At 26.9% G+C, this 27,495-nt stretch overlaps 1 protein-coding gene across 1 annotated transcript in view; it reads right to left on the bottom strand.

Moving 5' to 3' along the window:
- The window catches only part of LOC122715437 (cytoplasmic dynein 2 heavy chain 1), a 37,427-nt gene extending 10,348 nt beyond the window's left edge, over nucleotides 1-27,079 (bottom strand). Inside the window, exons 1-30 of the mRNA XM_043937632.1 lie at nucleotides 26,843-27,079; nucleotides 24,898-25,226; nucleotides 24,534-24,696; nucleotides 24,028-24,209; nucleotides 23,852-23,964; nucleotides 23,443-23,688; nucleotides 22,860-23,080; nucleotides 21,765-22,163; nucleotides 21,071-21,312; nucleotides 19,879-20,202; nucleotides 18,415-18,481; nucleotides 17,986-18,322; nucleotides 15,433-16,169; nucleotides 14,721-14,883; nucleotides 14,342-14,561; nucleotides 14,112-14,238; nucleotides 13,583-13,906; nucleotides 13,054-13,335; nucleotides 11,696-11,939; nucleotides 9,862-10,369; nucleotides 8,344-8,736; nucleotides 7,460-7,639; nucleotides 6,411-6,776; nucleotides 6,115-6,233; nucleotides 5,086-5,396; nucleotides 4,875-5,023; nucleotides 4,316-4,594; nucleotides 2,997-3,226; nucleotides 2,319-2,447; nucleotides 1,584-1,832 (exon numbers count right to left, since the gene is read on the bottom strand). Of these exons, the coding sequence (XP_043793567.1) occupies nucleotides 1,584-1,832; nucleotides 2,319-2,447; nucleotides 2,997-3,226; nucleotides 4,316-4,594; nucleotides 4,875-5,023; nucleotides 5,086-5,396; nucleotides 6,115-6,233; nucleotides 6,411-6,776; nucleotides 7,460-7,639; nucleotides 8,344-8,736; nucleotides 9,862-10,369; nucleotides 11,696-11,939; nucleotides 13,054-13,335; nucleotides 13,583-13,906; nucleotides 14,112-14,238; nucleotides 14,342-14,561; nucleotides 14,721-14,883; nucleotides 15,433-16,169; nucleotides 17,986-18,322; nucleotides 18,415-18,481; nucleotides 19,879-20,202; nucleotides 21,071-21,312; nucleotides 21,765-22,163; nucleotides 22,860-23,080; nucleotides 23,443-23,688; nucleotides 23,852-23,964; nucleotides 24,028-24,209; nucleotides 24,534-24,696; nucleotides 24,898-25,226; nucleotides 26,843-27,079 (7,870 nt within the window). The remainder of the gene's footprint in view (nucleotides 1-1,583; nucleotides 1,833-2,318; nucleotides 2,448-2,996; nucleotides 3,227-4,315; nucleotides 4,595-4,874; nucleotides 5,024-5,085; nucleotides 5,397-6,114; nucleotides 6,234-6,410; nucleotides 6,777-7,459; nucleotides 7,640-8,343; nucleotides 8,737-9,861; nucleotides 10,370-11,695; nucleotides 11,940-13,053; nucleotides 13,336-13,582; nucleotides 13,907-14,111; nucleotides 14,239-14,341; nucleotides 14,562-14,720; nucleotides 14,884-15,432; nucleotides 16,170-17,985; nucleotides 18,323-18,414; nucleotides 18,482-19,878; nucleotides 20,203-21,070; nucleotides 21,313-21,764; nucleotides 22,164-22,859; nucleotides 23,081-23,442; nucleotides 23,689-23,851; nucleotides 23,965-24,027; nucleotides 24,210-24,533; nucleotides 24,697-24,897; nucleotides 25,227-26,842) is intronic.
- Nucleotides 27,080-27,495: the final 416 nt, after the last annotated feature.

Raw genomic sequence — 27,495 nt, 5'->3', positions numbered from 1 at the left:
AGGCACAATATGATGGTGAACAAGAAATTTTTGATAAGTCATATTTCTCCATATTTCGAAATTATTATTGATGCTTGTTTAAATGAGATATGTACAATGTGACCCATTTAAATCAAACTATTCAAATATCTTGGAAATTATCGATTGGTACCAAAAGATTTTTCAGATAATGCTTGAATTATTTAAGTAGACACGTAAAGAATATGGAGATCAATTTCGTTTTCTTGAATATATTGTAATAATATTTTGTAATAAAATAATTGGTACATTTGTTATTTTCTATAAAGTAATATGTTACTTATGCTGAAAAATTATTAGTTTAACAATTTTATTTCATAAAGATAATATTTGTACTTTCCTTATTTCTTAAATAATGAATTTTATATATTTAATTATTGAATAAAATAAAATTAAATACTTTCTATGTCCAATCAGGAGAAAAGTTATTTCATAAATATTTGCCTTTTGAAATATTTTCTAATATTATTAATAGTTTCGAAGATATTCGAGATCCAGTATAATTATTATAACTAATGAATTTAATGATATATAATATTTCCATCTGATCTTAATTATTAAAAATTTTTTAATTCAAATTCTACGTAGTATGAGAATGATTGAAATTTTGTTGAAATAAACAAGATTGTTCGATTTGTAGTGATAGAAATTGTATTATGAATCAAAAATAATTCCAAAGATTTATAAAACTGTATTTTCTAGAATATTATAATTACCATGTATCAATTTGAACGAGTCAATGTTTGAACCAGAGTGATAAATATTGACATTTTGAAGGAAGAGTTTCATAATTACCTAAAGTTTTAGATAGAAATAGAAGGAATATTGATGTAGTCCTCAAACATGAATAATGAATGCATAATGTTTAAAGAGTTTCGAATGCAATAACCAAGTTTGAGGTACTTCAATATTCAAATTATAATCATTATAATACATTTGCACATTTATAATCATATTTCTTTTGATATATCAAATATAATTTTCATTATGTCTTCATTGTATTTTTATTATGAATACAATTTTTTGCCATTCGAATTAATATTATAAAAATTCTTTTTACAAATTAATGTTTCCTTGAAATAATAGAAATTATGATATGACAGAACTTTAATTATTTACTATATAATATTTCATATTCATATATATATGATAAATCTTTAAAAATGAATTATAATGATATATATGATAGATATTAAAATTATGATGCGAACAAAAGATGCATGACTATCCAATATTTTATTTGAAAATGAAATATTGATGTAATATTCTGAGACAAGGATAATGGACTCTCGAAATTGAAATATTCATATTGCGCTGCAATAACGAATGGTATAATCAGCAACTCATTTCTTCATGCAGATTTCGCTTCTGCAAATAATTTTATGTTAATTGCCGCAAGGCAATTCCCCTAATTTGTGATCTATTGTTGTGATGATTGAAATCTCGAAACGAAATATGTATGTAAGAATAGCAATAATAATGAAAGAAAATTAATAAGAGTTGATAAAATAGAGATATAATTGTCACTTGTCGTTTTCTCGTTAAAAACTCTGTGTATTACGTACGATAATAGAGGTATTGTTCCAACATGCCAGAAAAATCTTCCTTTCTTGCCACGTCAGCCAATGGCGCTATTAACCCGTCGAGTTCCTCCACTGTAAATAATCCAGGAAGTTCACCTCTCGACACTATTGCACTGGCCAGAACAGCCAATCCAGCTTCCCTCATATGATGTTCTTCCAACAAAAGTAAAGTCGGCTCACCATCGATTCCAGCAGCCTGAACTGCAGTTTTCACCGACATTCGACCACGACCTGAAAGAATCATTTCATGTTCAATTTCGAAGAAATTAAACGTGGTATACGGTATTCTAGTACTATATTCTAGTATTCTAGTTGAACGTGAAAAAATTGCTGAGCACATATTAATATTTGTGAAATAAAATAATTCGAGATATTGTAATAGAATTAATAGATTGATTTATTAAACCCTTAGCAGTCAAATTAGCAATTGAATTCATCTTTAAAACTGATTTAATTCAATTTTAAATGAAAAATTTATTGGATGTTAAATATGTTGTAATATATATATCCCATTTATAGTTTGATATTACTTTTAAATTAATTATTTTATTAATTATTAATTTCATAAAAATGATTATTAATAATGTAACGCATCATATGAATAATATATTAACAATTTAAATATTATATGAATATGCAATACCGCATATAAATTTTAAATCAATTTTATCGCTTAATAGAATTTAATACAGAGATTTCAAAATACATATGCAATACCAGGTCCCGAATCAATCAAACGAAGCGAAGAATACGTGGCAGCGAGTCTCACTGCCGATTTTCTTCCAGCACCGGGCCGTCCAATCAGAATCACACCTCGTAGATTCGTTCCAAAGGTCCAACTTAAACCTTATCAAATATTTAAAAAAATTCACAATTACATATATAAATAATTGTGCATTGCACACAAGGAACAAATATTTTAATAAAAATCATTAAAAAAATTATTTCCTCAATTATTATAAAAAATAATAATCCTTCTAGAAAAATTTACATAAAATAAAATAAAATAATTATTCTAAATTTACAAAAATTTTAGGATTATTAATCTCTTGTCATAAAATAATCATTTGCAATTGAAAGTTACTTATTGTATTATATTCTATTAATAAAACTGTATAATAAGTCTAGAATTATTTTCAACTTATCAATTTATTTTTTATTCGTTTTAATGTTCAGACAAAAATGAATGCCTTTCAAATTAAATTGTAAGATTGAAATCAAATTTAGCAATAATCATAAACCGATAATTATACGATGAAAGATATAGCTAGCAACGATAAATTTCACGAATATAATCGTTAAGCAATGTACAATATAGATCAAGATGAAATAATCAGTAGATTAAACCCCTTTGGAAATAAGGTTAATGTTAAGTTAATTTTGAAAGGTGCTTACTAGCCACCATGTGCAACAGGTGAAACGAAATCGATGCATGCACTGGATCGCCTTCCCTTGCGCATCTCGCTGCAGCGTTAATTATCTCGTTCCGCCATTGATCCTGGTCTAAAGGCAGTAGTCCATTGTTCCCTCGTTTCCATATGTATACGTCGCTTCCGGTCACTATAGAATTTGTAGACTTCGAGAGGATTATGGATTCCCAACGAGACTGATCTTTTGATGTTAGTCTTGTGAGAAATTTAAAAATAATTAATAATTTATATGGAAAATTTTCAATGGAATTAAATTTAATGAATTCTAAATATTTTTTGCTTCATTATTGTTTATTTATTACTTATTGTTTTTTAGATTAAAATCTTTTCTCAATTTTACGATTATGCAATAAAAGAGAATATTTTTAATCTCAATATTGATAATATTTTAGATTAAAGTAGTAAAATTTATTATAATATTAGTAAAAAATCATTTATGTAGAATATTTTGCAATGTTTTCTATAAAGACACTCTTAAATTCTCGTTATTTGAAAAATGCTAAAAATTAATATTATTTTCTTTTTCTTTTATAAAGTCTTCATGTATCAAAAAAAAAAAAAGAAATATAGATTAGTATTGGTTATTCTATAGAATATTAATATATTCTTTGGAATATTTTTGAACGGTTTATTTTTTTTAAAGAATGTTTAATGGAATTATTATTTTAAAGAATGGGAACAAATACAAAATTGATATAAAAAATATTAATTGAGACTTATTTATTTATTAAGTTAATTGAACTTTGAGTTAAATAAAGCGAGATGGAATGTATTTAATGCAAATTTAAACTGCTTGTAACTTAATTGATATTTATATAATAATTTTTTAAATTATTATCCTCTTTCTATTTAATTAATTTGCAACTCTTCTATTATATATATATAATATATAAAAAAAATAAAAAAATTAACATCGACCAATTTTTAGAGAACATAAAACAATTAAAAACTATTTGTTGCATTTAAAAAATTGATATACGATACTTATAAGCGTTAAGCCATTGATATTTATTTGAGTTTTAATATTTAAATAATATAATAATATATAATAATATATAATAAATAAATAATAATAATAAATAATAATAATACTAAATAATAATAAATAAATATTGTATAATAAATAATAAAAATTTATTATAATATTAGGCAATAGAAATTTGAATCTTAAAAATTTGTCTTGTAGATTTATGGAATAAAAAAATATCTAAACTCGTAAGCTTAAAATCGAATATTTTTCACGTTGAAATTTCAAAGCTTTCTCTGTTGAGAAGGAACACCTACCTAGGATGGAACATTCGTCTTCCAGCATCTAATAAATGACGCGTGATATTCGACTCATCTTCTGGAGAAGGATAATACTTCAAGCTGTCCGCCCATAAGATCAAATCTTTAGGAGTCCAATCGACGGACGTGCCGTGAGAAGACTTGATCGAACGAAAAGCGTCCAACATGACGGGTACCATCTGTGTGATCCAAGATTCAATCATAACATGATCCCCTTTCAAAGAGTCTCTTAAGTGTAATTCTAAAATGGCTGCTATGTCTCTCGAATTTGGATATCTATAAAATGAAAAATTCTTTTTCAACATTAGAATATATTTTGGAGAAATTAGTATGTATACATGTGCATCGAATGTAAACAAATATAAAAATAAAAATAATAAAAATTCAAATATAACTGATTGGAAATATTTTCTTGAACGAATAGTTTTACATTTTAAAGTCTCAATTTTAATAATTGTATATCATTAAAAGCATCGAGTTTTTGAAAATTAAATCCAATTGATAAAAATATATGAAACTTGATACAAACTTGATATTAAATTTAATAATTACTTACGGAAGATAATGAGTGGATAGGAGAGCTTCTAATCTGGGATGCAATCTGGTCATTGCATCAGCTGTGCATATAATGGTTAGAGAAACTCTAGCAAATTCTAAATCTTCTTCGTGAAATCCTCCTTCTTGGATCAATTCACGAACTAATTCCTATAAATAGATTTTTTGTTTAATTCTTCTATTAATTTTTACTTATTAATCTCATTTAATACCTGCAGATCCTTGGATGCAAGATGCAGATCTTCCAAAATTAATATAATTCTAGATCCATTTCTAGGTTTATACGTTCTTCCGTGAGAAGATGAATTTAATTGTACGCAATTTCTTTTTAGTTTGGTCACCAAATCTTGGGGGCCATAGAGAGATGAACCTTTTATCAATGTCAATTGCTCGATATTTCGTATCGAGGAAAGTATGACGGATATCAGAGAGCTTTTTCCACAACTCTCCGGTCCCCTTATCATTATCGATTGGTTGCTGTTGATCCATGGCAAAACAGACGACAATGCTCCTTTCATATCACCTGAATTACAGATAGTATAAAACTATGAAGTGAAATAAAAGTTTTTATTCTGTTATATTTATTTTTTTTTTTTATTCAAGTTATCATTGATGATGCATCACTAATTTTATTACATTATATATGTTTTTTTATAATTAAAATTGTTATTTGTAAAATGTTTAATAAATTATTAATAAATAATTTTTTATTCAAGTTATCATTAAATATCATTTTCATTATTTTATTTGATTAAAATATATTAAAATATAAATAAAAATATGATTTTTAAAAAGATTACGTAAAATTATCCAGCTTAAGTTAATTAATGAAAAAACTCTGTATTATAATACATTTTTTAGCATCATTTTTATAAAAGTATTCTGTAAATGATTTTATAAAATATTGTATAAATGAAATTTTAACTCTTAAAAATCTCTCCTTTTTTAACAAAATTAAATATAATGGAAAATTTGCGGATAAAAGTTTCACAAAGGAATTTTACATACCGTAATTCACACCATTTCTAGATTAAAATTTTATCAATAAATAATGTAACAAGTTGAAAATGATAAATTTAATTGAAAAAACAAGTCGAAAATATAAAATGTTAAATTTTTTATGCATATTCATCATGGTTATGTAACAAGTTAAATTATCAATATAAAATTGAATTAAAAATGAATTAAAAAAAATTGTGTAAGATTTTTTCAAAAATAAAAAAAAAATTATTTCAAAATACCCGATAGTGAAACAGGACCGTCATCGGTATCCATAAATTCATCGGCATCCCGGACAGTTTCCAATCTATCCGTATTCTGATTATATAATACAGAACATGGTTTTTGCTGATTTGGACACCTGTAATTCCAAATAATAATAATACTCATTTTCTGAAAATTTCACTTGATTTATATTTTTTTTATATAATTTAATAACTTTTTATTTATTTTATTGATTTAAAAAAAGAATATATACAATAGATTTCGAAGCAAAATTAACAACAAATATCGATTAATTTAATTTAAATTTTCTTACCAACAATCAGTGAGCTGGTAAATTAACCGTGCCAATTCATTTCTAGAGCTTTCGTTCCTTATTTGGCTGCATAAAGACGCGAGTAGAGCGTAAGAAGCGGAAATACTGGTACGAGAATTCTTCAAGTGGCAAAATGCCGAGTCCATTAAGCCAGACGCTGAGGAAACGTCTGCGTTGATCTTCAAACACTCCTCGACGCAGGAACAAAGATGGGAATTCGCGAGTTCCTTCGCCGCCTCCGGAAGTGCATTTAATCGTGAAGTTAGCAGCAAAGAGTTGGAACTCGTTGAACCCAAATGAACTACCCCCAATCGCGATACCGTAGCGGGACTGGCGCTGGCTAATTTATGAGTCTCGAAGATGAATCTGTTTGGAAAATATGATTTCTTTTTTTTTTTCTTTGAATAAATTTTTTCTCTTCAAAATAATAAATAATAAATTGAAAATAAATTTTCTTTTGTTCGTTTTATTATGTTATTAATTGATTCGTCGTTTTATTTAATATATTTTGCCTTTTTTATGTAATATTCTTAATATTTAACGCGGAAAACTACTGGAAAATTGATATAAATAAAATACAAATATAATTTATATTTCGTAATAGAAATAAAAATTTTCTTTTGTTCATAAGTTAAAGTTTTTTAATATTCTACAATATGTAATATTATTCCCGTTTCAAATTGAAGTCAAAAAGTAATTCGTTTGATTTATATTTATTTAAAAGTTTCAGATAAAATTTGAATTTGAATTTTCTTTTTTTAAATATAACTTTGTATTTTGAAATTTTACTATAAATTTTTAATCAAGATATATTTAAATGTTAGAATACGAAAAAAAAAGAATTTTTTTATATTAAAAATTCAATGGATAACTTTGTTTTTCATTTTATAAATCCATAAATCACAAATTTTTACAAAATTAAATATTTCAAATTAACACTTTCAGAAGATGTTCAATCAAGTTGATCGATTAGTTTATTCTATTCTAAAATGCTTGCAATTTATGTGGATAGAATACAAATTGATAATTATGGAAGAAGAGAAGTTTACTTTGTCCCGTATCCAAGTTTCACGCCCACACCATTGGGTAAAGTTAATAATCGATTGTCATCTAAAGCAGAGTTGAGAGCTTCGGCCCAATCTGGTTCCACATCACCATTCAAAATGATCCAAGTTGTTGAATCTCCGGCTGTTGCAACAGCATTGGATAACAAACCTTCCTTCCATTCTCTGATAGAGTGAAAAAAATGCTCAATTTTTTATAAATATATATATTTCATATTTTATTTCATTTTGATGAATTTGATGTTAATAAAAAAGGATAATTAATTTATTTTGAAGAAGATATGAATAATTATAGATAACTTCGATATTTCATGTAACTTTTAAGTAATTCTTAATGATATTAAAACTTTTTGAACGTTAAAATTCAAATCTTAATATCGAGCATAATTATGAACCGTTACATTAAATCTTTTTATTTTTGATTATAATAAAAATTTTCTTGCGTTATTAATTAATTAAAAAAATTCTGCTATTCTTTTATAATAAAAATAATAAAATAAAGAACCATTTATTTATGTTAAATTAGTATTCTATAAGACAATTGCAAATAACTTTTGAAACTCAAAATTGAATATATGATGAATTAAAATTATTATACATTTCTTCAATTGTGAAAATTTTTAAACAATAATCTCTAAAATATATATAGAATGTTAAAAAAGAATAAGTTATTTTCTGAAATCCTTATTTTGATAAATAATTTGATAATTATTTTTCACATTTTTTGCTTCCAAAAAAGACACAAAAAACATTCTTTGGTTAACATATGATTTTATATCAAAAAGATTTCATATCGTAAATTATAAATATTAATTTGAAAGAAACTTCTTAATTACATCTTAAAAAACGTTTTATCATTTTCGAAATACCTTGTTTGTGGATCGACACGGCCCAAAAGTCTAGATTTCGGCATAGCGCCAGGAAACACGTGAAATTGAACAACCGTTTCACCGATTTTCGTCAAGGCTTCGAACAGTAATTTTCTGATGGTCGTTTTACCACATCCTGGCGGGCCGACAATCGCCACACCGGTTCTACTTTTTAATTGATCGTTCAGTTGAATGCATCTGTTCGCCATTTCCTTGTCTAACTCTTGCTCGGCGCAAAGCTCGAATAAAGCATTTTGCAAATCTTTTCTCTCAATGAACGTGGAAGATGATGGATCCGCTGTTGGGAAAACATCCTCTAGAAGTGAGAGGAATCGAGAAGTGTCTTCTTCTGTCAATTTTGGCAACGTTGAAGACCGAATCGCAGCTACTAATCTGCAATAAAAAAATATATTAAAAATATATTAAATTATAATAATATATATTAAATATATTAAAAAAATATATTAAATATTTATATTAAAAAGTTTTGCTTGCTAGATTTTCAATTTTTAACAAAAATTGCATTCTTCAGGTTTCATACTATTGGTTGATTAGTATTTTTAATTGGAATTGACATATTCAGAGCGTTTCATTTTATCCATTTAATTATCTCTTAAATTATATGTTATTCAAAAAAATATTTTTGCATGAAACTTATTGTTTTAAAGGGGATGAGTACCAGATTTGTTTAAATTGAATCATTTTCAAAGTTTGTGAAAATTGTCTTTTTTTTAAATTTTTTAAATTGATTTTATATGTTTTTATTCAATTAGAATTGGATTTTTAGATGATTCCGAAAATCAGAATTTATTAATAATATATTTTAAATGATAATGAGTTTCAATGAATTTTAAAAATTAACATAACATGAAGTCAATTAAATTAACTTATTTTGAATCATTTTAAAAAATTAAGTCAATTAAGTCAATAATTAAGTTAATTCATTAATGATGCGTTTAATTTTAAATGGCAATGAATGATCTTTAAATATCGATATAAATGAACTAATGAATTCGTCTCGAAGTAGACTATCAAAATCAAATTGAAAAACATATTCCAATTAAAAAAACAAAGATTACATTGAAATCTAAAAAATACCTTCATAGGCAATCTGATAATCATCATAAGATATTTCTCTTACAAACATTTTTTCAAATAGCATAATTGCATAATTTAAAAAAATAATTACATAGATTAAAATAAGATATTATAATATCTTCTAACTAACAATATTTTATAAATGATAAATATATGATAAATATAATAATGATAATAAATAATGATAAATATAATAAATAACTATAAATATTTTATAATGATCAAATGTATCACTTGATCTTCACGTGTCATCTAAGATATAAAATTTACAAGATAATTTCCTTAAAAATGATTCAATATCTATCCAAAAAATTATTTGCTACGAATAATAAAAACAACATAAATCTAAATGATAAAATTAGATATTTCACATTATATAATTATTATAATTAATCCTTAAATTATCCAAAGACACCAAACCTGCTAGTTTCATCCAAATCGGTTTTCGTAGAAATGGCGTCGAGCACGGACCTAAGGGCCCTAAGGCCCCAATCGTAATGCGGCTGATTCGAAAGCAGTATCTCCGCAATGTCGAGCGTCTCCACGAGCTGTTTCGCGAGCGTCGATGCATCCAGGAATCCGGCACACTCCAGCAACGCTTTCACGATATCAGATCTGTCCGGATGCGCCATACCGATCGGCCTGAACAACCGCGCCAAAGAATCTGGTAACTTTCGTCGACCTCCATACTCAGAACCAGCAGGGTTCATCGTGATGAACACGCAACAATGTGGATCCAGATTCACTTTTTGATCGCCTAACAGGACTTGGGATGAGCCATCGCGAACCGCTTCTTGCAGAGGCCTGACCAACATGGCCACCGCGCTAAGCGTTTCCTCTTCGAGGCGATTGAACTCGTCGAAGCAACCCCATGCACCGGCCTGGGCAAGGCCGCCGAGTATACGCCGCATACTTCCGGCGTCCATTCCTGATGCGTTCGAATATACGATTATAAATTATTAACATTCTTCCTTCTGTGAAACTTTATGTTTATTGGATGTAATAGGATAAATTTCTGAAACACCTTCGTGACTGATTGATATTGAAATTTGAAAGAAGGATAGTATTTGTTAGTTTTCATGAATATTGATAAAAAATTTTCACTATTATTTTATATATTATATTATTGAATTTTGTATATATAGACATGATTAAATGTAGTAATTATTATTATAAAAATCGTCGTGTTTATATGTCTAAATGGTAAATTTGATATTTATAATCTTATAATTTTATCTTATGTAAAATTTTTAATCGTTTCTATGAAAAATTGTAAATATTGGTTTAAATTCTAACCAATATTTAAGAAATCGAATTCTATTCGAAGCGTGTCTAAAATAACAGCAATTGCATCATCTGTACGCCAAATGTTTTTATTTACAAATTCGTTTTATTCTATTCTCGCTTTGATATTGGTATTTGGTGAATCAAATATGCTACGATAATTTCTATGAAGAGAATAATAAATTTTTAATAACATTTGGATAGACAGTATTTGGTTCATTAATAATATCTATTGGATTTATAACCAATAATTTATAAATAAGATGAAAAAGATCAAGAATATATAATTATTTTTTAATGATAAAAAAATTTTCCAAATTTAATATTTAAAAAATAATTTCTAAAATTATGTAACGAGAGCTTTGAAATTTTAATTTTTTTATTTTTTAAGCATTTTTTAAACATATTTTTTTCTAATTTTTATTTTTATCATAGTTATAATATTTTTTCCTTAAGTTTATTATATTGTAAATTTATTGATATTTTAAAATAAATATATAAAATGGGATTATAAAAATAAGAATATAACAAATTAACGAACAAATTAATTTTTATAATTTTTTTTATCTTAAATCTACTCCGAATTCCTTTATTCAAAATTATTTTCATATGTATGAAACATTATTAATCTGAAAAAATGATTTACAGTGCTTCAAAAAATTTCTTAATCAAATAAGAGATAAAGAAAAAGCTTTAAAATAAAAATCACATTTTTTTAATTCCTTCAAATTAAAAATATTCCTATAATATCAAATATTAATGAAATAAATAATAAAACAATGAGTAATGTAATAAAAATAATTTATATTAAAAATTATATTGAACTGTTAAATTAATATAAAAGCTAATTTTCCAAAAGAAATTTAACGAAAACACGAATTGTGGTAGATAATTTAAAACGCAGTCGTAAAGACGGAAATCGAACCACGCAAAAACAATTTGGAACTCGTAAATGTCGATATATTATTACCTTCATCACAATTGAAAACTAAAACGAGCCTGCCAAGAATAGCGCCAAGTGCCTTCACGCTCTCGGTTTTTCCAGTTCCAGCTGGCCCGGTGGGGCTGCCGCCTAAACCGAGTTTCATTGCCTGAGTAAGAGCCAAGAAACACCTTTCGGTTAATGGTGTTTGAACTAATCCCACCGCCGCTCCTTGATACTCGAAACGGTATAAAAATTCAGCACCAGCGCACCGTATCACCGTTTCTTTGTCCTACAATTAATAGATACGGATAGTATTACGACTAAGGATCCAATCTTCTTAATCAATAATAATAAACAAATTTCATCGGTTAATAGGCTTCGAAAAATCTATTCTAACGTCAAATAAAGAATATCTCTTTTAATTACTTAATTTCTTTATAATATTGTTTTCTTAATTTGTTTTTGGGGCAACATTAATTTATTTTATTATGAAATGATAGTGACGTTAGAGATGATTTTTAAGGAAAAATAAGAAATTCGCCAGAAATTATTTTATATGGGGAAAAGAATTAAAATTTGTAAATTTATTATTTATGTAAGATTAAAAAATTTAAATTTCAACTTATATTAATTATTAATATATATTTAGAAAAATTGATTCTAAAGATAAAAATATAAAAGTTGTATAAATGGTATATAAAAGTATTGATGAGATGCTTATTTATTAGACAATTAATATTATAATGTTAATATTATAATGTATTATTAATATAAATTAAGTTTGAGATGAAGCAAAATAGTGCGAAATTATTTTGTTTTTATCTCTTTCCATCTAATGAAGACTTAAATTATTTATAACTTAATAAATAAAATTCATCTAATATTTTTGAATATAATTATGTATATAATTTTTAAAATTTGGTTTGATTATTAAGATAGACTTTCTATATTTATTTTTAATCTTTAATTGGAAAATAAAAAAGTTAAAAGTTATAATAGTACAAATTATGGAAATTTGAATTAATTATATTTTCCTTTAAAATATCATCTGTTTAATTTTATAATTTAATACAACTCATTTTTTTGCATAGAAACTGCAAAGAAAAGCTTATCAAAATATATTATAACTTCTTTGTTAAAATATATTTCCATGTTTCCGTGATGTGAAAAAAGTTTTTCACAATAACAAATATGAAATACCATTTAACGAAAGAATAAATTTGCAATGAATTAAGTTTAACTATTGCAACTTTCAGTTCTCATTTAACAAACGAATAATATTTGTAAAAACATCAACTTTATAAAATTATTAAAAAGAAATAAGAAAAATGTCAGAAAAATAAAAGTATGGAAAGTAATTAACAATTTTTCGAAATAAAATGATAAAATATATACGAGCTTACTGTTCTGTAACTTCTTAATTGTCTCTGCCAAGTCCAAACAGTGCTTTCTTCCCGTTGTACAACATTTAAAAGATTCCTAGCTATCTCCAAATGGTGTACAGTATCAAGCAAAAGCCCGCGTGCCTTCAATGCTGTTAATTTATCACCAGCATCCTCTAAACCTCTGTATCGAGTTCTTTGCGTTTCCAGATATTCGACGAGCTTCTTTAAAGCTGTACTACCTTCCTTCAAAGCTACCTCACATCTCTCCGTAAAGCGAATCCTCTCCGACAGCAGAAGAATCTTAACAAATATCGAAAATGATTATTAATAACATCGAGAGAGTAATTCAAAACTATTTATCATATTTTTTAATTTACTATATTTTACTATTACAATGTACAGATCTCAAAACTTTTTTGTATTATTCTTCATCTTTTTGAAATTGCATACACACGTATCGATAACATTTTCAATATTGTGGCGAGATTCTTTTATCATTGCAATATAAGAATTTTATTTTGTTTTATTTTATTTTATTTTATTTTACTTGAGTTGGGTAAGATGACGGATCGGGTGTAGAATCAACCAGGCATTTTTCTAAGCTCTGTCGAAGAGAATTTTTCATTCCCTCCTCGAGGTTACTCAACCATTGCGGTAATGGATCTCGAAGATCGACAGGGTTGGATAATCGCAATACTTCGCCTTCTGGGGATACAACAGCCGTCAGTCCATTATCGTTTTTTATTATCGAACCAACACCTTGATATAATTTCGATAAATGAGCTTCCAGGCCTCGTCCGCTGGCTGACACTAATTCGAGAAGGTCCTCGTCGCTTAGGAAATACAGACGTGGATAAGACGATCGTTTTTCCTTTAAATCGTGAGAAATTATGAATCTTAATTTGATTAATATTTTCTATAATATATCATATTACGTAAATTATTCTTTTAAATAAACGATACTGAAATAATTTAAAAAAAAATAATAATAAAAAGAACTATTATTGTGAGTTATAATAATTATTATATTAATCATTAAATTATTTAATTATGAAAAGACAACATTTTTTTAATACCTCCAAATATTCGTCAAGGCTCTTTTGACATCTGTCGAGCAAATCTTTCAGACTCGTAAAAGACGAAAGAGGAAGTCTCCTTAAAGATGACACCCTTGGATCACGAGACACTTCGCCCATAAGATATCTAAATATTGACTTTATATATAAATTCTTAAAAAATATTATTATAATAATTCTTATAATTTTTATATGTATTCATTTTTTAAATTGAATTTGAAATAAATCACCTAAATTCTTTGTTAGCACGTGACCATCGACCAGTATCATTGGGAGCAGCGCCACCTTCGTAAACTGGTTCCAAATAGACCCATTTCCTCTGTATGGTACTCAAGACCTTTATTCGTTCCTCCACTTCGGACAATCCAGCTTCGCATCGTGCAACTCTGGCTGCAAATCTTTCGTATCCTGTCGCCCCTTTCGCACCCTCCAATAAGAGTCTTAATTCACCTTCACGATAACAAATTAATTATATTTATATTTGCACTATTATGCAAACTTTAAAATTATAATTATTTTAAAATTTTACGAGTAAAATTTTTTTATAAAAGTGATATACGTAATTGAGAAGAAAACTCAAATCAATTGTTTTCAACAAACAAAATTCACCTGCTCTTGCTAACAAACTGCCATACTCCTCGACGAGAAGAATACCAGTATTTTTACTGTCCTTCGATTGTTGTAGTTGAAGATGAGCCGACGCTTCCCAAGATTCCAGTTCCATTAACCCTTGTCGAATGCCACTTTCTGCCGCTGCTTTCTTCGTTATTTCCTAAAAAAAAATATTATTATTATATTATTTATTTCAATTATTCTATTATTTTATTCTTCATTTTTTGATTTTTTCTTTTTTTTTTTTTGATTATTCAAAAAGAAATTTTTTCTTTTTTCTGTGTATAAATTATATCATTATTAATTATAATATAATTATAATAATTAAAGAACTCAAAATTTAAAGTTTTTGTTAAATTTTTCAAATAAAAATATATTTTAGTAATCATAATTTAATTCTACAAAAATTGTAAAGTTGTGAAAAATTATATTATTCTTGAAAAGAAAATTTTCTTCTTCTTGTCTTTTTTTTTAAAACACATTGTAAACAAATATTATTTTTTACAAATTAAAAGATATCTCAATTTCAACAAGAAAGGATATATCAAATTTTACCATCTGATAACAGAATGCGAATTCTGAAAATTTTTCCCTTTCCCTTTATTAAATTATAATAACTTTTATTAAATAATTATAAATATATTAATATCTTTAATAATTAGAATAAATAACTGGATATTTATAAAATAAAATATTTTAGACTTATCACCTTTATTTTATCAACATTCTCTTCGATCTTCTTTGCAGAACGAAGCAAATGACCTAACGTAATATCTCTCGCGTTTTTGACATCCCTTAGACCCAAAAGTGGCATCAGTTCACCCCAATGTTCCTCCGCAATCTCGTCGCCCCGAAGAAGCTGCAGCCATTCGATGGTTCCTCTCACCTCGCCTACCTTCTTACCAACGAACGTGTCCACCTCGAAACTATCTTTTCCATCCATCAATTGTTCCTTCAATTGATCTTTCAATTGAACGCGTATTCTATTTTCCCAGGAATCGAGCCAATCGTGGAGTCTAGGTAATCTTCTTCTAGCCACTGTCCATTCCTCGTCCTCCTGATTCTTCAATTCTTCCATAAACTCAACTTGGAAACGGCAATTCGATTCCTCTATCTCGAGCTGCACCTCCAATCTATTTATATTATCCTCGTTGTTCTCCAAAACATCATCTATTTTCAAATCGATCTTTCGACAATCGTTTCTCAGAACGTCCAGTTGCTCCTTCAAATATGTCCATCTCTCCTTCATCGAAATAATCCAATCCAGGATAAGGATCTCCGGTTTCGAGGACCATTTCGCTTGCCATCTTTCGATCTCGTCTCGAAGGGCTATTGCCCTGTGTCGAAGATTCACTTTCGCGTCCTCGAGCTCGCGATCTATCACGGATTTGTAACGTTCCAAGCGGCCGGTTAAGTCTTGCCAAGCTGTATAAGCTGCACTGATACCTGAATTTCATCATCAAATTTTAATTATAATTTAATTATAAAATTAATATATAATTAATAATTTATAATTTAATATATAATTAAATTTTAAAATTTAATTATAATTAATAATGCCTAATTGATTTAAATTTAATTTTAATTTTAATTTTGAATTTTCACGATGAACTATGTTTATTTTTATCAATGTACAAGATGTTCATGCTATTAATTCCCTCTATTTTTCTTGTAATTACATTTTCCAAAAAAAGTGGAAGAGAAAATTTTTAAAATTTACAATAGTAATCATTACAATTTTTTTAAATTGATGTCTATATTTTATTTTATAATTTATAATAAAAATTTATTACATGATAAATTTTAATGGATTAAAAAATCAGCAGTTTATAATTTGTGAAAATTTTTTTTTCACGTTCGATTCGCATCAATTTTACAGAAAATATCTTCGGGTCAAAATCGTTTTTAAAAATTCGCGAAGAATTCTTAGGACATTCATCATTAAAAATTTATAGATGAAAGAATCGCGAAACATGCAATCTTTTAGCTTCCCTTCTGCTATCACTTATTCATTAAATGTTATAGCGTAATAAATCGTTAAATTTTCAAGTAGCTATTATCATAAATCATAAAATAAATTTAGAAAAAATTGTGACATGAATATTATAAATTTTAAAAATTTGTTCTGATCATTTTATTGTATGTATTGTTGTAAAACTAATGTTGTAAGTTTTCTTCCATTTTTTTTTTTTTTTGAAATCACGAACGAAAAGAACATTAGGAAATAATATATAAAAACTTAAATTATAAAAAGTATAATTTGAAGTATGTAATTCAAAAATTTTATAACATCAAAAAAAAGAATTTATGTTCACTAGTAATTTAAATTTTGTGGTAAAAATATTTAACAGAATTCTATCTTGCACATAAAAACACCAAATACTTGCACAAACAAATCGTTTTTAATCTTTTTCAATATCTGTTTTCATGAAGAAAATCGCTCGCTACTACTTTATCTCGGTTTTCTCAGTAAATGGAATATTACATTCTGTAAAATTACGTACATATATGATCAATACTAACACACATGTATGAAATACAATTCGTGGAATGAAAAGCGATAAAACCATTCGGAGAATTCCTATATTTTTAAAATTGTTTCGTATTGTATATGAGTCGTATGTTGATGCTCGATAAGAGATAACCAGAAATAACAAAGAATTATTCTCTGACGTTAAATATTACATTTTGTAACTTTTATTCAAAAGTAATATTTTAACTAAATTTTTAATAAACAAGTTTCAAATAAACATTTCATTTAGTATAAATATAAAAATATCTACTTTTCTTTATTCATCAAAATAGATTTAAAATTCCATGAATATTAAAGAAGAAAGCAATTAAAAATCTTTTAACAATATTATATATTATAATATTTATATTATTTTATTTTACAGTGATTCTAAAGATTTAAAAATAAAATATTTATTATATAATTTTATATTGAGACAATCGATTATTTTTATTAATTTTTTCATGGAAAATATTCAAGTATTTTTTATAAATCATCTTATGTAACATCATTTATAAGTATATTTATAATGTGCGAAATAAATTGAATGCAAGAACAACCTCAGAATATATCCTTTTTGAATTTATAAATTTATAATTTTGATTGTTGCAAAACTGATAAAGTTACAACATATTTTGTAACTCAATATTGCCAAATTCTTATTTTTTTAAAAATATAGAAATTGACGATTGTCTAATGAGGTCCTTCTTTCATTCCAACAATCATTCAACAATTGCACAATTGTTCTACCTTCAAGTTTTTCGCTAGTCCATGCAGCCAGCACTTTGGAAAGACCCGCAATGGCTTCCATCTCTTCGGCCATACCGGAAGATTGCGCTTCGATTCTTGCGTGAGCTTCGTAGGCCAAACCAACTTCCTCTACGTTTCGTGGTCTACGTTCGAGTTCCTTCGAGGCGGATGAAAGGAACTCTACGATGGCGACTAATCTCGAAGAAGCTTCCACCCTTAAGTCGGAACACAAACGTTCCCAGTAACGACGGGAAGCCGATTCCAAGTCGTTTCTGGTTGTCGATGTGTCCACGTTAATGCACCAGATTTTCACCTCGCTGCCACGCAATCTTCCAACCTTGTTTTATTATCGAATTTCATTGTGTAAATTGATCATTAAATTGGAAATGAATTCTATATTTAATTGATAGCAAAGTTACGATGTCTAACCTCTTGAGCCCATTGTTTGGCATCTTTGAAAGCCCTTGTCCATTCTTGCGGCGATTTTCCTTTCAATCTTTTAGATTAAAAACATTTTGAAATATGTGATTATTAAATTTGATGCACAATAAAAAATATAGTTGCTTAACAAAAATATTTAAACGCTATTTTAAAAATCTTTTTATTCGAATGAAAATTTGTGTGTATGAAAAGTATAATAAGTTATATATGGAGTAATTTTCTTATTGATAGAGACGAATTCTTTTTAATCTATTTTCTATTTTATCATTTGGAAATTTTGTTTATAACAGAATGATAAAAAAATTAAAGTTTGAATATTGTATACTCTAAAATCTTATTGCATTAATTATTTTAAATTAAATTAAATTATATAAATGTTTAAAAGAGCGAAATTTTAAGCATTGATTTCTTCTTAAAACAATATTTGATTAGAAAAAATTGTTGAAAAAATATTTCTAAATGAAATTATTAATAAAGGCTGAAAAATTGCTGCAAACTTTGAGATTGATTACACTTTCTTAAAGAATCATCTCATCAACAAAAAATGTAATTATTATGTATATTAAAATCCATGTGTATCCACATATAAAATCCACATATTATATTCTATTATATTCATTCAAATTTTCATTTGAATAAAAATTTTCGAGTTAAATAAATTTTTCTTTAAGATCACGTTCAAGTAATTTCATGCAGCAATTGTATGTGACATAATTTAAGAGAAAAATGTTGACCTTCATATCATCCCCATCCTCATATGCACATTCTTTTTTTGAATAAATAATATTTGGAATCAGACTACATTTATAAAATAATATTGATAATTTCAATAACTCAGTATTTTATTATATTTTACTTTTAAAATATAAGCATTCATAACTTGATGAATGAAACATTTATATCTCTCTTATCATATCAGAATACATGAGCAATATGTCCTCCTTTATTTAAAAAAATCATTTACAGATTTTTTAAAATAACTGGAAATAATTTGGAAACAAATAATTTAGAAAATAATTCTATATAGATTCAAATATTGTGAAAGAAATTATAATATTGTTATGATTTGATGTAGTTTACAAAGAGTATAAAACATAAAAAAGCAACCAAAAGAAAATTAATTATAATATTGATTTTAAATATAAAGAAAAACGATTTTTATTATTACCAAACACATTATGCAGAAGAAAAGCCGAATCAATAGAAAACTCTTTTTCAATTTGTTATATTTCTTAAAAAAATTTAAACTCTATAAAATAGGAAATCTACGATGCACACGTTTGTCATATTACATTAAAAAGAGAACAAAATTCCCTTTATTTTTATTCCTAAGCATAGAAGGAAGAGAATTTCTGAAGCGTTTCGATGCCTTTGAATAATACGACGAGATAATGCAAAAGAATAAATTCTGCAGAAACGGTGCATCACACGGTCATTAAATTTTTAAATTACCGTTCAGCGGCGTCGAATTTGGCAGGGGCAGCTAAGTACAACCATTTTGTTCGAAGAGTTTCCAGAGCGGAAAGCGCGATTTCAGCCTGTTTGTACACACTGCCGAACAAATAACAACTCCTTTGGATCAGTCCACCGAAATGCGCCTCGGCCGCGTCACCAACGCCCCTGAAATTCATGGGGATCGAGAGGGATCGACGAATCGACAAGTACAATTTGGCACGAATCTCCTCGAGGGATGGCCGCCATTGCAACGAGCCGTCTCGAAATGTCAGCTCCACTTTAACTTCCGGCAATTTCTTCAGCAACGATGGCAACGCTCCTCTGACATGGAAAAAAAGAAAATTTTGTTATGAATATGAAAATCGGCCATGTGAAACGATTTGAATCTTTATTTGGTATTCAACAGAGAGAATTTTTTAAAAGGAAGCTCTCTTTTAAAGATATGAGAGAAGTGAAGGATGTGAAGTTTATTCCATTGGAGATCTCTTTGCTCTTGTTTATTTTCCTTTTTTTTTTATTAATGTTGAGTTATTATTTGAATAATAAACATTGACTTCATTTAATATGATATAATTGAGAAATAAATAAAAATTAATTCATTAAAGTATAAGATAATTTTTATTAGATTATGAATATTTGTGCATTTAAGCAAAATTTGAATATAGAGAAATGTATGGAATGTATATGATAAGTAAAAGGACACAATATGTAAAATGTAATATATGTGATAGTTGAGGAATAAAGTAAATATATATTTTTAAACTCCATTTATTATATTATATTCTATTATAGTTATATTATTAAAATCTTTTTAAATTTATAATATTTAATATATTATATTAAATATATATTATTATATATTTTAGAAAGAATATTGCATGAAATCTTTTTATATAAAATGGATGAAAAATCATAGCTAATTGAAGAATTAAATATGAACGTGATTATTTCTTGGCAGATTTATATAAATAAAGTTTCCAGTGTAGTATATATAATTCTAATTCTTTACAAATAGTCATATAAAAATTTCTGATATTCTAATTTTTAAATTTTATCTACAATTAATATTAATTTTTATTAAATATTAATTCGATCATTTCTTTCAATATTATTAAAATAAATATTAATAATAAAATATTATTAAAGTATTACATCCATGATAAAAAAGAATTCAAAAGTTTGTAATTACCTATAAGCCACGCCCAATGCTTTAAGCAATTGTCTGTCCCAATGTAATTTCCAAGCTTTCGTGTTTCCATATTCAACTTCGACAGTATCGACGATCGTTCTCATGTTCATCAATGCATCTTTCCAAGCATTCTGATTCCCAATCATATTTACAGTCTCACCTCTCAATAAACTGGATACCAAATCCCTTAACGAACTGTGTTTTGCAGCTAATTCTGAATTCTGTTGTGCGAACTTCCTTACCTGTTTCAATTTTAATTAAAAATTAAATGTGTATCATTTATAATTCATTCATTATCTGTTTTTTACATTATTATTTCGTAAATAATATCTAACAAGATTTATCAAAACTCTTCATCTAAATTATCTGCATACAACTTTATCTAAATTGAATATATACAGAAATATTAATATTAATTTAATTTGATATTTTAATATTTAATTATATTAATCGATTTATTGAATAAGCATATGCACTTAAATTAAAAATCAAAAATAAAATTGAATTAAATTTAAACTATCTTTCTTTTCCTAAAAATTAAACAAACTATACCACATCTATTATATGATAATTATGTTTCAGGAATGAATTTTCAGGAATCAAATTATATATATATTTAATATATAATTATATATATATTTGCATTCTGTATGTGAAAAATTTTCAATTTTAATATCGATCTCGAAAAAATTACCAATTCTTTCAATCTGGCTGTATAAGCATCGACAGCTTGAGGATCGGACCAAGCAACGCCAGATTGTTCTTGCACAGCTCGAGCCAATTCAAGAGCGGTCGTGAGCATTAATGGTCTTTGAGATGGTACCATACGATCGCCAATCGTGTTATGAAAGGTGGCGACCTGTTGAAGAGCTCTAGCGCGTCCAGCCAGAGTTCCAGCTCTTTCGATCAGATCCCTCACTTCTCGTGGAAGTTCGACCCCTTGACTCGAAAGTGCCCTCGCCTCTCTGATCAGAGTCATCAATCTTGGATCGTACGTGACCCTCATCATACTGGTACCGGTTAATTCAACCACCGCAGAATCGGTGCCTAATGTCAATTCCTTCCTGGTTACAGCGTCTTTTGTTTCTTCAGTCTGACAAATAAATTATGCTTTGCAACATTTCCTTTTTAAAAAACGTTTAAAAGTATTTATTAATGGGAAATTGGTAAGTTTATTTAAAACAAAGATAATTTACAAAATAATTCTTTTTATTCATCGATTTCGATCATCTTATAAATATGTTCAGAAACATGAATATGAATTTTTAAATGTTTTTGCTATAATATGTTTTTGATTTTCCTTTATTGTTCCAAGTTTTAGTTATAAGCAAAAATAGAATACATAATATTTTTAATATTTTTAATATTTGTGATACATTTGTTGTTTGTATAAAGGATATGTATCAATTCTTTTTTATAGACTATAAAAAAGTGAGGTTAGGTTTAAGTTAATTTATTTGATCGTCATGAAACTACTAAGTATTATATTAATATTTAATTAAGGTATATAATTATAGATAGATATTAAAAAATTTATTATAAAACAATAGAATTTGTTTAAATATCTTGATGAGAAACTGTCAAGCTGTTATATGGAAATATTGTTATAATTAGAATGACTTGACAATATATATTTCGAAGTCATTGAAATTAGAAAAGAAGATTCTTTTACTGAAGATATTATTTTAATATTTATTAGAATTCTTTTTGAATTCTACATCTAATTTTATAATGTGATTATGAAATTTGTTATAGGAAAAACGTATTAATTGTAAAATTATAAAATTACCCAAGTATCAACGAAGCTTTGTCTTTTCCTTTCAACATCTTTCAAAGCTGTTATCAATCTCTCTGAAATTTCTCCATATCCAGGAAGATCCGCTAGCAGTTCCTTTCCTAATTTATTTAAACTTTCTAATCTTAATTCTGCCGATCTAGCAGCTTGAACCTCTTGAAGTATTCTTGGACTGTCTAACAAATCACTCGTGTCCGGTCCAACCAAGCAATTTTCTTCAGAGATGCAGAAAGTAAAAGTAATGAATAAAATATTTTATATATAGAAGATTTTTATTATTTTATTACCATTAATTAAAGATTCGAGATTTTCAAGATCCGATATTACAGAATTATTAAAATTTATCTATATTAATCCTCAATTTTATCTAATTTTAATTTAATAAAAGTAAAAATCAATACAAAAGAATTTTTTTCATAAATTTTTCTATCAATCATTATTTTATATACGTATTATAATAAGTTTGCTAATGTTGAAAATATATAAACCTCTTTGCTAATATTTAGTTTTTTTTAAAATTTAATTTTCTTAAATTAAAAATTTTATACTAAGTCGCTTGATTAAATTTTATAATCACCTATAAGATCTCCGTAAGCTGAAAGCAAAGTCTCTCGTTCTCCACGCAAGACCCTTTTCAAGCCGTCTCTTTTTAGCAGCTCGAAGTAGCGCCGAAATTCAGCGAGCAAAAAATTTGGAGTGGTGGCATCGGCAATTTGTGACTTCAATTTTAGCGCGACTCGTTCCTCGGCGGGTGCCAAACCCTCTTCGACCCTTCTCTTGAGTCGATTCCATTCGATGCCCTTGTCATCGTCATCAAACACCACTAATATGATTAATTAAATAAAAAATATAACAAGTATAAAATAATTTCGTTTGGATATATAAAACCAATGATATATTGAAATATTATTTATAGAAACAGATGTAAAATTATTTAATTTAGATAAATAAAAAATATATCGTAATATTAAAAATCCTAGATATACCTCTGATATCGTCAAGGCATTGTATCAAGTTGTCCGTGCCAAGTCCAGATCTCTCATTCGATGTTAGCAATCTGGTTAATTGTCTATATTGAGCACGTAACTCGCCAATTTGCCTAAAACATCACGATGATAGCATTGAATCTTGCTTCGAACAGAAAAAGACACAACGAAGATACCTTAATCGTTTGCCAATCCTTGAACATCTTTCAGGAATATAATTGGTACTCTTCCACGAATGAAGCGAATGATGAGGCCAAAATAGCGTGGTGAATTTTTCCACCATGTCCGTCCATTTCTCACATATTGCGGCACCATTTGATATTGCCTCGATTTTCACTCGATCATCGGTAGTTCGAATCTGTTTGAAGATAAATTATAAATATATTTATAATAAACTAGACTACAAATATTTATGTATTTAAAAAAAAAATCTACAGAACGCACATGATATGTAAAAAAAGTTAAAATATTCAAAATATAATATTGAAATATTGTATTATTTTAAAAAGGATTCTATTAATTTAATTTTATGGTTTATTTATTTATAATTATCTTTTGACAAAAGTAAAAATTAATAACTCATAAAACAAGAAATATTAGAAATATTACAGAAATAGTAGAAATATTACATAGAATTCTGACAAAATTTGATGTTGATATTTATAAATCTCGATCTTTTTACCTCTTCAATTGAATTCTTCACAAGAGACACCACTTCGTCTCCGATAACATCCAAAAAAGATTTCATACGTTCCTCGGTATACACCAGATCCCCTAACTTCCACAAATCGTCGACATAGCCGGATACAACTTCAACAGCGTCGTCCACGCTAATCAATCCATCGCTATGTAAAAATAAATAGAGAAGGGAATATACTTATCGCCATGCTTAAATCTTTCATATTTTATGTACCAATTATAACGAAAAAGTGTTATCCTCGAAACATTTATATTGCACAAACTTGAAGGGGAGGATTAATGTACGGGGATAAAATGTCTCACGGCCCAATTATAAAATTCGAAACGACTTCTTTTTTTTATAGCACCTCGCAACAGCCGCCCGCTCCAACTCGGCCCTGATGCTCCTCAAGATTTTTACACCCTCTCCATAGATCATTTTGTCGTGCGATCGTTTCGCGTTCTCCCATATTTTCCTCCAATAATTCTCCTCCTCGTGCACAGAGCTCGCCGCTGACGAGCCGAGAAGATTCTCCTCCAGTTTTTTCAAGTAGGACGAATCCAGGCCGGAAGATCGAAGCGTTGGCGCCCATACTTGACGGAGAGCCTCGATCAGTGTCGATCCTTTTCCACAACCGGTAGTCATGATGTGAACGAGGTCGTGGAAATTCTTTTCCGTCACTGATGCCTCTGTTAACTGTATTAAATGTGGCCCACTATTTGTTTCGATTTTGTATTAGAATTAAAGATATTTATTTTGAAATTTAATAAAAATGAAAGTGACGATTTATAATTCGATCCATTAGATAGTTAATATCAATATGAGAATAAGTATATATTTATAATTACTTTTTTAACTGTATATATTATCAATGTTACTTTTGCTAAAAATTATCCGCACAGTTTTAATTTTGAGAAATTATTTATTCGAAAAAGAACAATTTCAAATTTACTGAAAATTTTTAAACAAAATTTCAGAATTAAATTTCTATTTTTTTATTTTGTTGTATATTTCAATATATCATTTCAATTATCAAGAATTATTTGTTCATGAAAATTCATATGTTTATAACAAAAATTTGTTATGAAGACATGTATTAATACATTTATTTTACTTTATAACCATTTTTATTACTTTATAAACATTTTTTTATTTTATTTATTACATATATAATAATATTTTAGTTTTTGCATATAATGGTAATTTTCATAATAACGAGATATTATGGATACATAATTTGCATTCAATAATTTTCTGTTTGAAAAAATTGAAACTGAAACTTCCAAACTTCATTATGAATTCAATTTAATTCTCTTCAAATAGAATTTTCTGTAAACTTTATTATAAAATCAAACTATCTTTTGAATTGAATTAAAGCTATAATTCTTGACATGAATATAGCGAAAATTTGATAAAACCAAGATAAGAATATATTAATTTGAACCGTAGCAGAACAAGATATAAAATATTTACATACTTTTACAATTATTTCACATACTTTCAAAAAATAAAATCTAATTATAAGATAATATATTACTTGAATAATAATTTTTCGATTATTTTGCAACATTATTATAAAAGTATTATGAAAGTCTTGAGAAATTCATAAATTTTCACGAAACAAATATTTATATTGTGCAAAACATATGTGACTTAAAATCATATTAATCCTACACACATGAAGTCTGATAGACTTATTATTCTCCTCGATTTAATTATTATTTTATTAATTTTCATTGAGAAAATAATTATTAATTTTTAAAATATTATATTCTTTTTTAGAATATATTTTTTTTAAGAATATATATTTTATAATATAAAATATAATAGCATAGGTCTTTCAGGTCAACATGTGTTCTCAAAGCTAATTCTATAATTAATTTTTCCAAGTTAATTAAATGAATCTATTAAGTTTTATGTAGTTTTTGCACATTTGAACCATGAAGAAAATTGTAAAAAAATTTATTAATATATATATTATACTCGAATATCTACTTTAAAATTATAAAACTAAAAAAAGTAATGATATTTTTATATATTTGCAATTTATATATTTGCAATTTATATTTTCTCAATGAATATATTCGAATATAAAAAATTCCAACGTGTTATTGAAAAATTACATAAATATGGAATAATATTTACATTTTAAGGTTATATTAATAATTGCATTTCTACGAAAATAAGAAACAAATTAATCAACATATAAAATAAAATAAACATCTAAAATAAATATCATAAATTCATCACTTTTAATAAATATCTTTACAATGCGTTACAGAAACAGATTTTATCTCCAATTATTTTCTTACCTTAAAAAAAACCAATGTGTTCTTGCCAATAGGCAATTCATTGCTCAACTTCAATTGCATTTTCTTCTCCTCTTCGTCAGCCGGTTGTGCACATAAAATTCTGCACGAGGCTCTGTCCAAAAAATTGTCCAACACTTCCTCTTCGTCCCTAATTGTATCATTGTCTTTTAGAGGAACGCCGAAAAAATGGCCTGCGGTGGACACTATCAACGATCTCCGTTTGTCAAGCACCACCATTTTTGTAAATAGTGGAAATATTCTTTTAAAACCCGCGGAATTTCGTAAAGCGAACGTTCTCGTTACGCTTCCATTACGAAGTTTCCACGAAACGTCGACCAAATGATCGTCCTTGTCGCGTGGTGATCGTTCAAGTTGTCATGACGACTCTTGGCCAACACAAACTGCTGTCAGCCGGTTCCACGTGCCACGTCCATAAAGGATCGTACCTTTGTGTACTAAGCAGTGGTTGAAAAAATAAGAGTGCCATTTTTTGTGATGAGCAAACTTGTGAATTTGGAATTTTAAAGTGTTGAATTTTGTGAATAATGTACTAAACAGTGACTAAAAAGTATCATTTATATCTTATAAATAATTATAAAATTTAAAATAAAGAGGTAAAAGGATTCTTGTGAATATTACACTAAAAAATAATT

Source organism: Apis laboriosa, unplaced genomic scaffold, assembly GCF_014066325.1.
Source record: "Apis laboriosa isolate Shangri-la unplaced genomic scaffold, ASM1406632v1 scaffold35_cov144, whole genome shotgun sequence".
Classification (NCBI taxonomy): Eukaryota; Metazoa; Arthropoda; class Insecta; order Hymenoptera; family Apidae; genus Apis; species Apis laboriosa.
The sequence above is the reverse complement of the archived record's forward strand: the minus strand, read 5'-3'. Positions and strand labels throughout refer to the sequence as shown.